Source organism: Alnus glutinosa, chromosome 9 (genome assembly GCF_958979055.1).
Source record: "Alnus glutinosa chromosome 9, dhAlnGlut1.1, whole genome shotgun sequence".
In the NCBI taxonomy this organism is placed as follows: domain Eukaryota; kingdom Viridiplantae; phylum Streptophyta; class Magnoliopsida; order Fagales; family Betulaceae; genus Alnus; species Alnus glutinosa.
The window spans coordinates 1027746-1042712 of record NC_084894.1 but is presented as its reverse complement, the minus strand read 5'-3'; the positions used below and the strand labels follow the sequence as shown (position 1 = coordinate 1042712).

The following is a 14967-nucleotide window of genomic DNA, read 5'->3' as shown; positions in this document are numbered from 1 at the left end:
AGTTGTACAAGAGTCTATTAACTAGCATTACTCTTTATAAGATAATGAGCTCTGGTTCAAATGACACTTCTTTCGTGTAAGAATGGATTGAAGGTTGAGGTTGTAGTTTTAAGACCTCATAGGGTACTTCCTCCCCTATAAGAAGAACAGGGTATAGGGTGAGTTCGGGACTTCAACGCCCCTCAAAATGTGCTTTCTCACCCATTATAGTGGGATGGAGGTGGATTCAAGACACACTGGGTGCATATGTAGCTTGCAAATAAAAAGAAATTTCAAAAGAAAACGTGTAGCTCAGGTTAAAATGCTTAGAAGAATTTATTTTCTATGATGAAGTATAAAATTGATGAACATGTGTCCTTATAACCTTAAATCACCACTTTATATGGTATGATAGTGTTTATAACCCATTGCTCATATATGAACTCCTACAATTAACAATAGCATTACAATTTTCAGATCTATGCTACAATAAAGAGTGGATCCATAGCCATTGCCGCATCAACACTAGATTCTTTGAGGGGTTATGGTGGTGCGGTCACCCAAAAAGGCTGGCATCAAAACATGCATAAAGAAAAAAGGATTAAGATAGTCTAAATTCTATAATTACTCGCTCTTAAATTCGGGCAGTAGGTTCCATAAGTCGACTGCTCAACCACTTATTCGATGAATAAATTCTATAATTGGTATCTCACACTTTTCCGTTTGAATTTTCTTAAATTTTAAACAAATAATTGTAGACGATAGTCATGTAGAAGAGTTTGAAAGAACCTCCAAAATTTAAGTTAAGAAAATGATTTTTGTATAACCCAAATTCACAACTCTTACACATGCAACTCAAAAAATATTGATGAGATCCATGCATGATAAGACCCATATGCATGAATCTCACCAATAAAAAATGCTAGACATCTCAACATTTTTTTTTAGAATTTAATTTGGTTTTAACCTGATGTGTCACAATTCACGCTTCTCAAAATGATAAATCTTATAAAATTATGACACATTAAGCTAAAACTAAATTCTTAAAAAAAAAATATTTGAATGTCTAGCATTCTTCTTTATCGATATGTATTAAATTATATAAGAATTGTGAATGTGGATTGTGCACACATTCCTTCAAGTTAATAGGGTTGGATGGTCCCTGTTGTGAGTGACAGGCTTTTGCGTGGCTCGATGGTCCCTGTTTCTTTTCTATTTCTCTTTCTTTTTCTTTTTCTTTTTCCCTCACAGGCACAGCGAAAGAGGGACTCGTGGTTTGACCTTTTGGAGCACTGTGGCCTGTGGGCCGTAGGATACATTGGTTTGACCTGTTTTTGGAGGTAGGGCGTCAGTCGTCAATGAATGATTTTAAGATGTCTCATCATTTTAACTTTTTACAATTGAAGCTTCATCGTTTTAGCCCGCAGCCGCTTAAACCGCCCATAATCCTATAAATAAGAGCAAAGAGAAAGAATAAGGAGGAGGAGACAACTCTTTTAAATTCATTGGAGGCCCATCAAACCTTGGGCTATTCAAAAAGGAATAGAAAGCCTTGTCTCTCATTTAAATAGAGCTATGCAAGAGACCATTTGATCCAGAAATAGTGTTTGCATTAACTGTGGTGTAGTTGAGTCTAATTTATCCTTCTATCCCCGTTAACACGCTGATATTCCCCATTTTGATCATTGATACCACAAAGTCAGCAAAGAAAGCAGTTTGGTTATAGCACTATAGCTGTTGACAATGTCAATGGTAGATATATCCTCCCCTGTAGTTGAGAATAGCTCTCGATCACTCTCCAGAAGCCCCTTGTTGACCTGAAGATTAGAGAAGTAGGAATTGTCAAAAGCGTCCGGCGTGGTGACGTCGAGATTGCCAGATTGGTCAGCTCAGTCCCAGACCCAGTTCCTTTTTCTGGGCATATTCCTCGGAGAGTTTTTAAGTAGGTTGAGTTCAGGGTTGGATCGGGATTGCCGGTGCTATTGAACTTATATAATCGGTAACTGAAAGTCACACACTGAGCACTTCCAAATGTGTAAGCAACTGAAAAGTTATGCATGCCAATTCTTCATCAAAACATACGCAATAAAAAGTAAAAAATATAAAAATTAATTACAAAGAAAAAATAAAACCTGAGAGGTAGTTGGGTGGTTAGGCCACTACCATTTGGTCAAAAGGTGGTTCGACCACCCTCTTTATGTGTAATGGGACATTTTATCTATTTTTGGTTGGACGGACGTAACTGAAAAACCTAATGAAAGGGACTTAAGTGAAATGAATCAATTGCAACTTTGTAAAATTTGGACATTATAATTTGGATCAAAGTTTGAGAAATTAAGTAAATTCCCTTTTTTGGGACATAAGTTAATAATAGTAAGTTAATAAATTACTATCTATCCAAATAGAAAAATTGATTGGAATATATATTACTTAGCCTGTGATGCAAACAACATATACTAAAACAAAAGATTAAAGAGATCGAAGGGCGTCTGGTCATTATATATACCAATGAAACTGATGCTTCAGCTGCAATGGTGAGGATATATATCAGAGCAGGAAACAATGGCGGGACAAGCGCTTTCCAACGCATTCTTTATGTCATCGACAACACCAAAACCCGTCACCGAGTTATTATTTGGGACAGCCTCTTTCTCGCTTTCTATGTACGTTGCCGGTGGTGTTCAACAAAACTGACCCATCACAAGATTCACAACCCTGCAACAAAGTTAAAACATGATTAATTAATCCCATTTAAGCGATATATAAGTAAGTTTAATTAATTGCTAAGAAATTGGAGCAGAAAATAATTACAAGTACGTACATTGACAAAGCAGTCATGTAAATGAAGCCTGATAAGGCTGGCGCCAATCCGGGGATCACTCTGCAACGCCTCCTCAACGACTCCACGCACGATGCTCAATACGTTTGAACATGTTTCGTCGTAAAATCTTGGAGTCAGCCTGCCATGGCAATGGCATAGAGATCCTCCAAGCAAAAATGCACAGAATAGAGCTATCACAGTACAGTGATAAGACGAAGACATCTTTAATTCTGTAACATTATCCTATAAACAAGAATATTAACTTCAATATTTCTATATAAAGTGACAAATATGTGTTTTCTAACCGTTGAAATGTACGTTAGATTGGAAAATTCTCAAGTTGGTTAGAAATTCTTGAGTTCTGTCACATTAACGTAGACTACGTAGTACCAATATTAATCATGAAAAGCGGTCGATCGGCGGGGTGAAAATCTGAAAAGATTGTCAGACACTAATTCCTTTCCTTGGATTCTTACTATCTAATAAATTCTGCCTTGCATTAATTTATATGGTTTTTGACCGTTTGAGTTGCGTAATTCAATAAGATTATAGCAAATTTCATTTCAGCTTTCCAGCATCTAGAATTCTGTCCATTTCTTGTGTGGGGGGACATTAATTAATGGTTTAAACCCAACGTTACACATTGTCTGGATATAAAAATAAAGATATGTTTAATTATATGTATATTCGCATGTAAACTTCTCTAAGAATAATTGGCAAAGTAATTCATGCGATTCCAACTATTTGGAAGCCTATTATTCTTATTTTCAGTACTTTTTTATTTTATTTTATTTTATTTTTTATAAAAGGAAACGTGCCAAATGCGGATTGGGGATAATGTGACATACTAATAGTTTCTGCAAAGATTTTAAATAAGAAGTTAACATAAGAATTTATTTGTTATTTATGATTACCATATGAAATTTTAAGTTACTTTTTAAATCCCTAAAAACTTATTACAAATCGGTACAAACATTAAGATTGATTTTACATTATTTTTATTTTTATTATTATTGTTTTTGGGTAACGTAATGTTATGATATTCTGATCCTCCAGTCCTCCGAGGTTGTGGTGTCACTACCAAAAAAAAAAAAAGCAAATTCTGGACGGTTTAAAACCGTCTGGAAACAATTCCAAACGGTTTTTTCTAGACAGTTTAAAACCGTCTAGGATATAATGTCGCTAAATGAATTTCTAGACGGTTTTGGCAAAACCATCCTTAATTTCAGACGGTTTGGTCCAAACCGTCCATAAACATTTTTAGACGATTTTGCCTAAACCGTCCAGAAAAATTCTAGATGGTTTTGCCCAAAACCGTCCAAACTTAGTTTTTTTTTTTTTTTTTTTTTTTTTCCGTTTATTATTTTATTTTAATTAGCTTTTGGATATTAATATGGTCTGAATGTTTCATATATATGCCGGCCGGCGACAGAGAAGGAAAGAGGAAGAGAGATCCGAACGGCGACGGAGAAAGAGAGAGAGGAAGAGAGATCCGTCACCCACGCACACCGGCCGGCGACGGAGAAAGAGAGAGGAAGAGAGAACCGGCCGGAATACGTGGTATTCCGGTCAAATCTCTCTTTGTATCCAGGCAGAGAGATACTGAGCGTGGGTTTCGGCCAGATCCGGCCCGAAACCCAGATGACCTCGCCAGATCCGGCCGGAAACCCAGATGGCCTCGCCAAATCCGACCAAAAATGTAGTGACAGAAAACCCACGCACACTGGCATGGGTTTGACAAATCCTGCACTGTAACGATCCACCCACAATGACACAATACTGTCCGCTTTTAGCTCCCCATACCAGACTTCCCAGGAGGTCACCCATCCTAGGATTGCTCTCGCAGCGGCTCGCTTAACTGTGGAGTTCTGATAGGTTCATTGCCATCACGGCTTTAAAACGCGTTGTGTCATATAGGGTGCATTTATACATATAAGCACATCCTCATTCCCAGGCGATGTGGGACGCGTCACAATGAACCAACCTCTATTTATTTTTAGTGACGTCTCACATCGCATGGGAATGAGAATGTGCTTATATGTATAAATGCACCATTTATGACACAACGCGTTTTAAAGCCGTGATGGCAATGAACCTATCAGAACTCCGCAGTTAAGCGAGCCGCTGCGAGAGCAATCTCAGGATGGGTGACTTCCTGGGAAGTCTGATATGGGGAGCCAAAAGCGGACAGTATTGTGTCATTGGGGGTGGATCGTTACAAATGGTATCAGAGCCATTGCCCAGCCTGAGATGGTGGGAGCGTGCACAAGCCCAAGAGAGTTGCCGACGGGCACTCGCTGGGATGCCAAGAATGGGGTGATCCCATGAGGGTCGCCAGCGAGGACGCTGGGTCCAAAGAGGGGGTGATTGTGACGTCCCACATCGCCTGGGAATGAGGATGTGCTTATATGTATAAATGTACCATTTATGACACAACGCGTTTTAAAGCCGTGATGGCAATGAACCTATCAGAATTCCGCAGTTAAGCAAGCCGCTGCGAGAGCAATCTCAGGATGGGTGACCTCCTGGGAAGTCTGATATGGGGAGCCAAAAGCGGACAGTATTGTGTCATTGGGAGTGGATCGTTACATGCACTCCATCTCCAGCACTCTCTCCCATCGCCCCAATCTCGATGTTCCGTCAAGATCCCGTCGTCCTGAGGGCTGTCGTTTGGCCGACTAAGGTTCAAATCGAGGGGCTGTGGTGGTGGGTTGTACGCCTTCTTTGCATGTGAATGTGCGATGTGGGTTTCAGATCGAGGGGCAGCTGGGGTTCATATTTAACTCATTTTCTTATCAATCTGCGTCATTTTCTTTTAGACGTGTATAAGCCGTTGATAATGTTTCAATCTACGGCTGAGGGGTTGATCCGTGTCATTTGACTACCTTATGAATTTCCAGACAGTTTTTCTCAAACCGTCCATAATTAATAATTTTTTTTTTAATTCCTACGATTTTTGTCATCATTTTTTTAAAAAAAATATCATTAATATCAATAATTTCAGACGGTTTTTTTCAAACCGTCTGTAAATTTATAGACGGTTTATTCAAACCGTCCATATTTATTTATTTACAGACGGTTGTTTAAAAACCGTCTGTAAAATTTTAATTCTAGATGGTTTTAGAAACCGTCTAAAAAAAAACTGTCCATAATTGTCATTTTTTTTTTGTAGTGTGTTGAATTGAATGGGCTGGGCTTATATTGGGAAAGCAACTAGGTTAGAGTTTTGGGCAATTTTCCTCTTCACTGGCCCTCGTCACACAAAAACGCCATCATTTAATTGGTTTACATCTGAAACGACACTGCTTCAGTCAACAGGCACTTAAACCCCTTGTCATCCCAGAAGAAGAAGAAGAAAGAGTTGAAAACAATTGTCATAGTAGAAATGCTCACAATTGCTCGAAACATTTCTTCACCAAAAAGTTGAATCACCCTCTCTTCCTTTCACTCTCAATCTTAGCCCAATCCCTCACGAACCCTTGTCCTTCTTTTTCACTCTCACAAACCCTAAACCCCCAACCTCAAAGCACTATCAAACCCCCGCCACTCAATTCCTTCTGTTATTTTTCTTCGACCCATCTTTGTCCCTCACCCGCGATGGAAATTACGACGAGGCCACTACCCACGTCGTGTGCACCAGCTGTGGGGTCCACATGCAGGCTCGGACCCTAAACACCCTAGTTTCTTCCTCAAGCCCTCCGAGAAGGGCCCGAGTTATCACTCACGTGCCCAACTCATGTTGGGCACTCACGAGTTCAAGTTTCCTAGCTCGCTCAAGAAGGGCCTTTTAATCGACCCCGAGATTGAGACTGAGACTGAGATCGAAACGCTCAGTTCTGAGAAGGTAGTGGTGTGCGCACGGTGCCACTCGCTGAGGCACTACGGGAAGGTGAGGGATCCGACGGTGGAGAACCTCTTGTCGGACTTCAATTTCGACCACACGATCAGCCGGAGGTTGGCGTCGACTAGCGGGACCCGGTCGGTGGTTTTGATGGTCGTGGACAACGCCAATTTCGATGGCTTGTTCCCTCGGAAGGTGGCGAAGCTGTTGTTGGCGACGATTGAGGAGAATCTGAAAGTGTGGAAGGGTTAGCAAGTTTTGACACTATCCATAAATCTAATACAGAATTAGTGGGTTAAGATTGAAAAGTTTAACTCATTTAATTAAATATGATGGGTTATGGTTGACTTATACAGTCTTATTTTTATACCCATATATGCATCGAGATGACCCGAACCCGATACGCGGCATTTAGGTCTAATAATTTTTTACACGATTCACGAACTTAACACAAACCAAACACGAAATTATTAGGTTAAGATTAAAGGGTATATAATTTTTTATATACCCATACTTCGACATAATTCAAACACGACACACGAAGATAAATTGTCACCGCTAATGAAAGTAAAGCACACATCTTTAAATGACAAAAGTTGAGATCATTCTTCAAATCAAATCTCGCTAACCAAGTTGTGGATTTGTATCCCAAAATTTTACTAGTTTATAATAACAAATTAAGATTTTGAATGATAAAAAAAAGTGTGGAAAGTACGCGTAGAGAGCACAAAAATTTATATATATGGTTTGGCATAAAAGAAATTCACTAATAAAATATAGTACAACAGGTGGATAAAAGCACTAAAAATTCCCCATCTCAATACACATAGTCCATACCGTACTCGATCTTTCGATATATGAAAGGGGAGAAAAGCATCGATCACTCAAGCCTCCCTCATTTATTCATACAGAATTATTTGCATCAAACACTCAAAACACAGATAAAAGATTGCATATACGTATAGTTAGTTGCACAAAAGCACCACATGTGCAGCAAAAGGTGTAGATATACACACCATATATTTGCTTGCATTTAGCTTATTCGTACTCGATCAGCCTCATCTCTTATCTCTCATTTAAATAGAGCTATGCAAGAGACCATCTGATCCAGAAGTAGTGTTTGCGTTAACTACGGCGCAGTTGAGTCTAATTTCTCCTTGTGTCCCCGTTAACACGCTGATATTCCCCATTTTGATCATTGATACCACAAAGTCAACAAAGAAAGCAGTCTGGTTAGCACTATAGTAGTTAACAATGTCAATAGTATCCTCCCCGGTAGTTGAGAACAGCTCTTGATCACTCTGCAGTAGGCCCTCGTTGACTTGAAGATTAGAGTAGTATTTATTGTCAAAAGCATCCGGCGTGGTGAGGTCGAGATTGGTCAGATCAGACCCTGTTCCGTTCTCCGCGCATATTCCTTTGAGAGTTTCTAAGTAGGTTGAGTTCAGGGTCGGATCAGAATCACCAACACCGGTAAAATTGTATAGCCGGTTGCTAAAAGTCAGACACCGAGCGCGTCCAAAAGTGTGAGCACCTGAAGATTATGCATGCATGCCCAATATTCCTTAATTATGAAAACGTGTATTGTTTCCATCACAAATATGCCATTTTTGTCTTTGTTCTTTATTGAGACTATGGAGAATCTTAGAGATCGATTAAAAGTACTTTGTGTTTACATTTGTGAGCACTATATATTAGCAATTAACCAAATCATGACAAATGTTTATCCAAATTGCTGAACATATGTACAGCTTCTTTTACTGCTATTTTGGTATCCTAACTAGCAAAAATTAGATTTGGGTAGATGAATTAGAATGCTCTAAGTTAGTAAGAGTTACCAGAGAGAGCAACTACATCGGTACTAGTGTTCAGGCCGACGTCTGAGAACTTTAATTTTATAGCTGCTATGGTCTCGGTGGGTCCTGGAAGGGCAAGATTAGCACCAGTTCGGTTTGCTGTTGTGCCATCCCTTCTTCCAAGTAAAACATCCCACGAGGGACCTCCTGCCTGCAGTGAGCATGGATATAATTAGTTTGTCTGTCATGCAAACAACATACACTAAAATAAATGTTTGATCGAAGATCGAGAAGGGTGTCTTGTTGTTTTATATATACAATACCAGTGAAACTGATGCTTCAGATGCAATGGCGAGGATATCGGCGCAGGAAACAATGCCGGGACAAGCGCATTCCAACGCAGTCTTTATGTCATCGACAACACCAAAACCCCTTACTGAGTTATTATTTGGGCCAGCCTCTTTCTCGCTTTCTATGGTGTCGGTGTTGTTCAACAAAATTGATCCATCACACCCCTACAACAAAGTTAACATGTTTCTGCAGAATTTAGACAATCAAAAGTGTACTTGATGACCAATATTAATTAGATTAAGGGAGGAAGAAATAGAGCAAAAAATGAGGAGCTGGGGAGACGTACGTTGACAAAGCAATCATGGAAATGAAGCCTGATAAGGCTGGCGCCAATCCGGGTGTCGGTCAGCAACGCCTGCTCAATGACTCCACGTACGATGCTCGTCACGTTTGGACATGTTTCGTTATAAAATGTTGGAGTCAGGTATCCATTGCATGATGATCCTCCAAGCAAAAATGCCAAGAGTAGACCAATCACAGTACAGTAAGAAGAAGAAGAAGAAGAAGACATCGATCTTTCTCTGTAAACAAGAATGACTTGGATGTTTGATAGAGCTAGCAAATTGTGGTCCTTTATAAAGTCCCCCCCACCAAAAAAAAAAAAAAAAAAAGGAAAAAGAAGATAAAATAAAGAAGTATAACACGTTTTGCCTGATATCGATGTTCCGTAAGCTATCGGAATAACACTTACTCGGAGCGCATCAGCTCCCTCCTTTTTCATTCTGATATTTTCTTTTATTTTTAGATATTTTATGATTAGATCAATAATTTTGGCCTCTTTACTATGCATCCATCCATTTACTTCAATCTGTGTTGTGCTGTTCGTCTTCTTCCTGATCACTGCTGTTATTTGTTGGTTGTGTTTTTTATTTGAATAAGAGTTTTCTTCTCTTTAGATCTGTCCTCATGGGTGATCTATGAGATGAAGATTAGTCATGTCTGAAAGGTTATCTCTCACGATCTTGATAGTTCGGTATGGAGGGTTATCTCTCACGACTAGTTTAAATAACATTTTCTATAATTAATATTTGGCTACCTTTGTCTTATATTTAGTCTACTCATAACAGATCTGTTCTTTAACTATTTTTGTACGTGGGTTAGTGGAAGATGAAAGTCATAGATAGCACTTTATTGTAAGAATTTTGTTTGTATCTATAACTTTGTACCTCATAGCATATGGCTATAATTTTGCACAGCTTTATGCTTTATGATGTAAGAGCTTTATGTTCGTGATCTTTAATCAATGAAATACTCAGATTTTTCGTTAAAAAAAATAATAATAAAATAAACAATAAACTATCCGAATAACACAAAAATTTAAATATTTAAGAAAAAAGAGTTGCAAGTTTAATTTATTCCGAACAGATGAGTCTCGCATATAAAGCTATTCAGAATACGGTAAGCTCATAATCCCATCTTTTAGTAATATTAAATCATTGACAAGATGTTTGGCACAAGTGACGTACAAGTTTTGTTTGGAAAAGTATTGTGCATAATAGAATAGTGGAGAGTTAATTTTAGAATTAGTAAAAAGTGGTAGATGTGATATAAAATAAAAAGAATTTGTATAGAAAAGTAAAAAAAAAAAAAAATTGTATTGTAGTGAATGTTTTATTTATTTTAATAGTAATAAAAAATTATTGATGTGATAAAAAAAAGAAAAAAAAAAGAATGTTTTGATGTTAATTATTTTTAAAAAATATGAAAATAAGGTTAAAAATAGTGTTACTCTATTCTGTTCTGTACAGTACTTTGTCAAATAAAGCCAGAACCCTTGAAAGGTTCATTAGATTGGAAAAGTCTAAAATTGATTAGAAATTCATAAATTCGGTGACATTAACGTAGTTCATAAGCATTCATGTTGGAAAAGTCTAAATTGATTAGACTACAGGGCCACTCAAGCATTTTTTTACATGAAAAAGAATATAATTAACATGTTTGAACTAAGATTCTATGTTTATTAGATAATGTGAATAATATAAAAATTCAGGCAGCTTAAAAATAAAAATAAAAAATAAAAAGATTATAAAGATCGATCATTTGCCTTGAATCTTGCATGCTAATTAGGCTTCGAAACAAGTAGACTCCATACGTCATTCATCTTTTAAATTACCTAAATTTATGTGTTATTCGAACAAAACAAATAGACTCCATACATCATTTATCTTTTAAATTACCTAAATTTATGTGTTATTCGATCAGTATAATAACATAAAATCATTATAAAGGCGATTGGCAAGACTGAGTTACAGGCGCACTCCATTGAAAAGTTGTCCTTTTCTTTTTTTAATAAAAGATTTGAGTATTTCAATGATTAAAAAATTATGAATATAAAATTTTTATATTATAAAGTATAAAGTTTTGCAAAATCATAACCACATGCTATAAAGTAATTATAAAATTATAAATATAAATAAAATTTTTACAATAAAATATTATATATCTACGACTTTCATCAATTTTTTATTAATTCATGTCCAAAGAATAGTTAAAAAATAGAAACTAAATGTAAGATAAAAATAATCAAAATGCCTTAAAAAATTTTATTTAAACCAAACGTGAGACCTAAAGTAAAAATTCTGTGACCTTATTAATTGTAGTTAATGGGTACACTGCTACACATGCATGTTCAAGTACATATAAAATAATTACATCATAACTCAGCCATCAAATCACACAATAACAGTACTCACAAAAATGTTTTCACTCGACGGCTATCAAAACTGAATTAAGATCCCCTCAAATTTTTTTGCTCGAATTTGATAGAATTTGGGTAGGTAGTTGTGAGTGAGCATTTATGAGACCCACCTGACTAAATAAAAGTTGGGCTGCCCAACTGCTTATCCGGTCAGGTAAATCTCATAAATACTTACTCACAACAACCTGCCCGAATTGTATCAAATTCGGGCAAAGAATTTGAGAGGTCCTGATCCATCAAAACCTTCATCCATCACCAAACCGCAATTAATTAATGCAACCAATAAGAAAAATAACTAGAATTAAATGAAAAGCTAAAAAGATAATACTAATAAATTCAGGCTTTTTTTTCTTTTTTTTTTTAACGGTAAAGAGATTGTGGGGGTTGAAAAGCCATAAAGATTGTTGAAAATGAAAAGCAAATTGCTTTTCTTGGAAAAGTCCGAAGTTAATTAGAAATATATGCATAAATTCTGCGACTTAATTTAACAGTAGTATATATGCATCCATGTTGGAGGGCATGTAAATTATAATTAAGGATTAGGCTTAATTAGGTTTGTAGTTTGTTTTACAGTTTAGATTTAATTTTAAGTTTTTATTTTATTTATATATAAAAAATACAATTAAATCTAAACCCTTAAAAAATTATATAATATGTTCTGTAGGTCACTCAAGCCGCTTTTACATGAAAAATAATATAACATGCACGTTTCGACTAAGATCCTATCTTATTAGATTGTCTGAATAATATAAAAATTCGATCAACCTAAAAAAAAGATAATAAGGCTTATTTGCCCTAAACAACTATTAAGTCTGCATATTAGGCTATTCGGAACAAGTAGCTCCATATGTAATCCATCTTTTAAATTACCTAAATTTATGTGTTATTCCGACAATTTAATAATATAAAATTATTCCTAATGCGTTTGGCAAGTGAGTCATAAATGCACCACCTTAAAAAGTTCATTTGATTGGGAAAGTCTAAAGTTGACAAGAAATGCATAAATTCTGTGACTTTATTGTAGTCTTTTTTTCTTTTTTTTTTCTTTTTTTCTTTTTTACATGTCCATATAAGATGGGGATGTGGGATTCGAACTAGTGACATTCACTTCATAAGACGTGGTCCACAGTCGATTGAGCTACCTCTTAGAGACACATTGTTATAGTCTGTATGCATGCATGTTGTTGGAGTGGAATAAATAATCCATCTTTTAAGCTACTTACATTTATTTATTATTCAGACAATCTAATAACATAAAATCATTGCGAAGGCATTTGGCAAGTGAGTCAGAAACGCACCACCTTAAAAAGCTCATTAGATTGGGAAAGTCTAAAATTGATTAGAAATGCATGAATTATGTGACATTGTTGTAGTCCATATGCATGCATGCATGTCAGAGCGAAAGTAAATAATACTATAAGCCCACTCAAACAGCTTTGACATGGAAAATAATTAAGTCATAAACATTGGGAAAATTCTAAAAAATTTAGGAAAAATAATTAAAGCATTCTCAACAGCTTTTCTAAAGTCTCTTCCCTTCCCTAAATATAAGAAAAATTATTTAAAAAAAAAAAAATTTCCAAATAGCCACATACAACAAATACCTATACATTTCTTAAACATTGGGTAAGCTACGTACAATACTACTACCCAATGCATTGGGTAACACTTGAACTTCTCTATTCATTATTTTACCACAAAATATTTCTGTCATTTATTTGCCTTTCATTGAGAATGGTGTTGAGATTTTCTAAAAAAAGACGAGAGTACATAGGGAACTTGCATTTTGTAAATAAAGAATATTTTAATGGTACAGGAAAAGATAAGAGAAGTTATTGTGAAGTGTATTTAGATGAGAAAATAAAAAGTAGTTTAGTTCCCTAATTTTTATTTTTATTTAAAAAAAAAAAAAAAAAAACACACGAAAACAATGAAAAGCTACTAAGAGTGCTCCAACTAGCCATCTGATCACACAATCACAAATAAACTCACTTGACAACTTTTAAAATTGTCTCCACATATATAGAAACCATATACGCTCATCAATCACTAGACAACTATTAATGCAACCAACGAGAAAAGTCACACCTTATAAGGAAAATCACACACCATTGACACCAATGTTATCGTATTGGACGAGGAGTTTCTTCCATTAAAAGGGATACATCTCAAAATACGTACATTTTTTTTATCCCCCACTCTCTTTGTTAGGTTTTCTTTTAAAAAAATACCATGATAACTTAACTATCAAATGTTCCTCTGACCCCTTTTGGCCGCCATCAATCACTCGTGTAATCTTATCTTGTTCTGTAATTAGAGCCGTTACCAATCTGGCCATATATCTAGCCTTGTAGCTGGTACTAGTCATTGTCTTCTTTCTCTTAGGGCTTGTTTGGCAAAGGAGAGAAAATTCTTCATTCCCTTCTTCACTTTTCACAAAAAAAAATCAACTTCAAAACATTATAACTTTATATCACATCAATAATTTTTTATTACTATTTAAATAAAAAATTCACTACAATACAAAATTTTTTCACTTTTTCATACAAATTCTTTTTACTTTATATCACATCCATCACTTCTTATTACTACCCCCAACTCACACTCTCTTATCAAACAAGGCCTAATTATATTATAAGTAAAAAAGCGGTAGGAACTAGAATTATCTTAAGAGCATTCCCATTCGATTATCTAAATTTTCTTCTTTTTTATTAAAATAAGTATTTTTACAGTTAAATATTCTTTTAATTGTAAAAGAAGACAAAAGGTGAAAGAAAAACAATAAAATAATTTTAAATATGTGAATAGTGCAAGTCCACATATGGAGTTGCATTATTCACAAATGGATGAGAAATCTATTCTAGCTTTTATTTAGATAATCCAATATTGAAGTGAGTTTTTGAAGTTTTTGTTATCTATTCTACCTTAAAGGTGAAAATAGATCATCGGATGACAATGCTCTAAGGAGTCTATTGCCAGTCTAATAGTTCAAAAATTAATTTGCTTCAAACACACGCATGTCATGAAAAATGGCTGGCGGCCGGCCGGAGAGAATTATTGATCGAGCAGGTAGCGTATATATAATACTAGTTCCTGGGGTTGAAAAGGTCGACGGGGAGAATTAGTGAGCAGCCTAGGCCTGTAGTTTGTGGGGTTGAAAAGCTTAAAAGATTGTTGAAAATGAAAAGCAAATTGCTTTCCTTGGATCTTACTAATAAATTCTGGCGTATAGCCTATGGGGTGTGAGTTAGGTAATTGAAGAAGATTATATTCCATGTAGCCATATAGGTTCCTGTTCCAAGTCCTTGTCTTCCTTTTGAAGCATGCATCTAGAATTATCTGCTTGGGTAATGGGTAGGGCACAATAAAGACTTTAACACAGTGGAATTTTGCAGTTTCACTTTCACCCATACTTTTCTCACAAACCCCCGTGGTACACTTGCCCATTTTATATTGTCGGTGTTGGGCAATAAGATTCATG

The 14967-nt window shown here is 35.9% G+C and overlaps 1 protein-coding gene and 1 pseudogene across 1 annotated transcript; both read right to left on the bottom strand.

The window, feature by feature from the left end:
* Window positions 1-1542: 1542 nt before the first annotated feature.
* On the bottom strand, window positions 1543-3022 carry LOC133877635 (peroxidase 15-like; annotated as a pseudogene).
* Window positions 3023-7364: 4342 nt separating this feature from the next.
* Window positions 7365-9348, bottom strand: LOC133878269 (peroxidase A2-like). Its single transcript, XM_062316804.1, has 4 exons — window positions 9075-9348; window positions 8761-8952; window positions 8480-8648; window positions 7365-8175 (listed from the first exon to the last, which is right to left on the bottom strand). Exons 1-4 carry the CDS (start codon window positions 9297-9299, stop codon window positions 7718-7720), a joined length of 1044 nt encoding a protein of 347 aa, XP_062172788.1. The 5' UTR covers window positions 9300-9348; the 3' UTR covers window positions 7365-7717.
* Window positions 9349-14967: the final 5619 nt, after the last annotated feature.

What these genes read in the sequence shown, in the direction of transcription:
- LOC133878269 (XM_062316804.1), bottom strand. Translation starts at nt 9,299, where the DNA reads ATGTCTTCTTCTTCTTCTTCTTCTTACTGTACTGTGATTGGTCTACTC. An exon ending in CTGAAGCATCAGTTTCACTG is followed by an intron (nt 8,649 to 8,760) that starts GTATTGTATATA and finishes TGCTCACTGCAG; the next exon opens with GCAGGAGGTCCCTCGTGGGA. An exon ending in CGATGTAGTTGCTCTCTCTG is followed by an intron (nt 8,176 to 8,479) that starts GTAACTCTTACT and finishes CATAATCTTCAG; the next exon opens with GTGCTCACACTTTTGGACGC.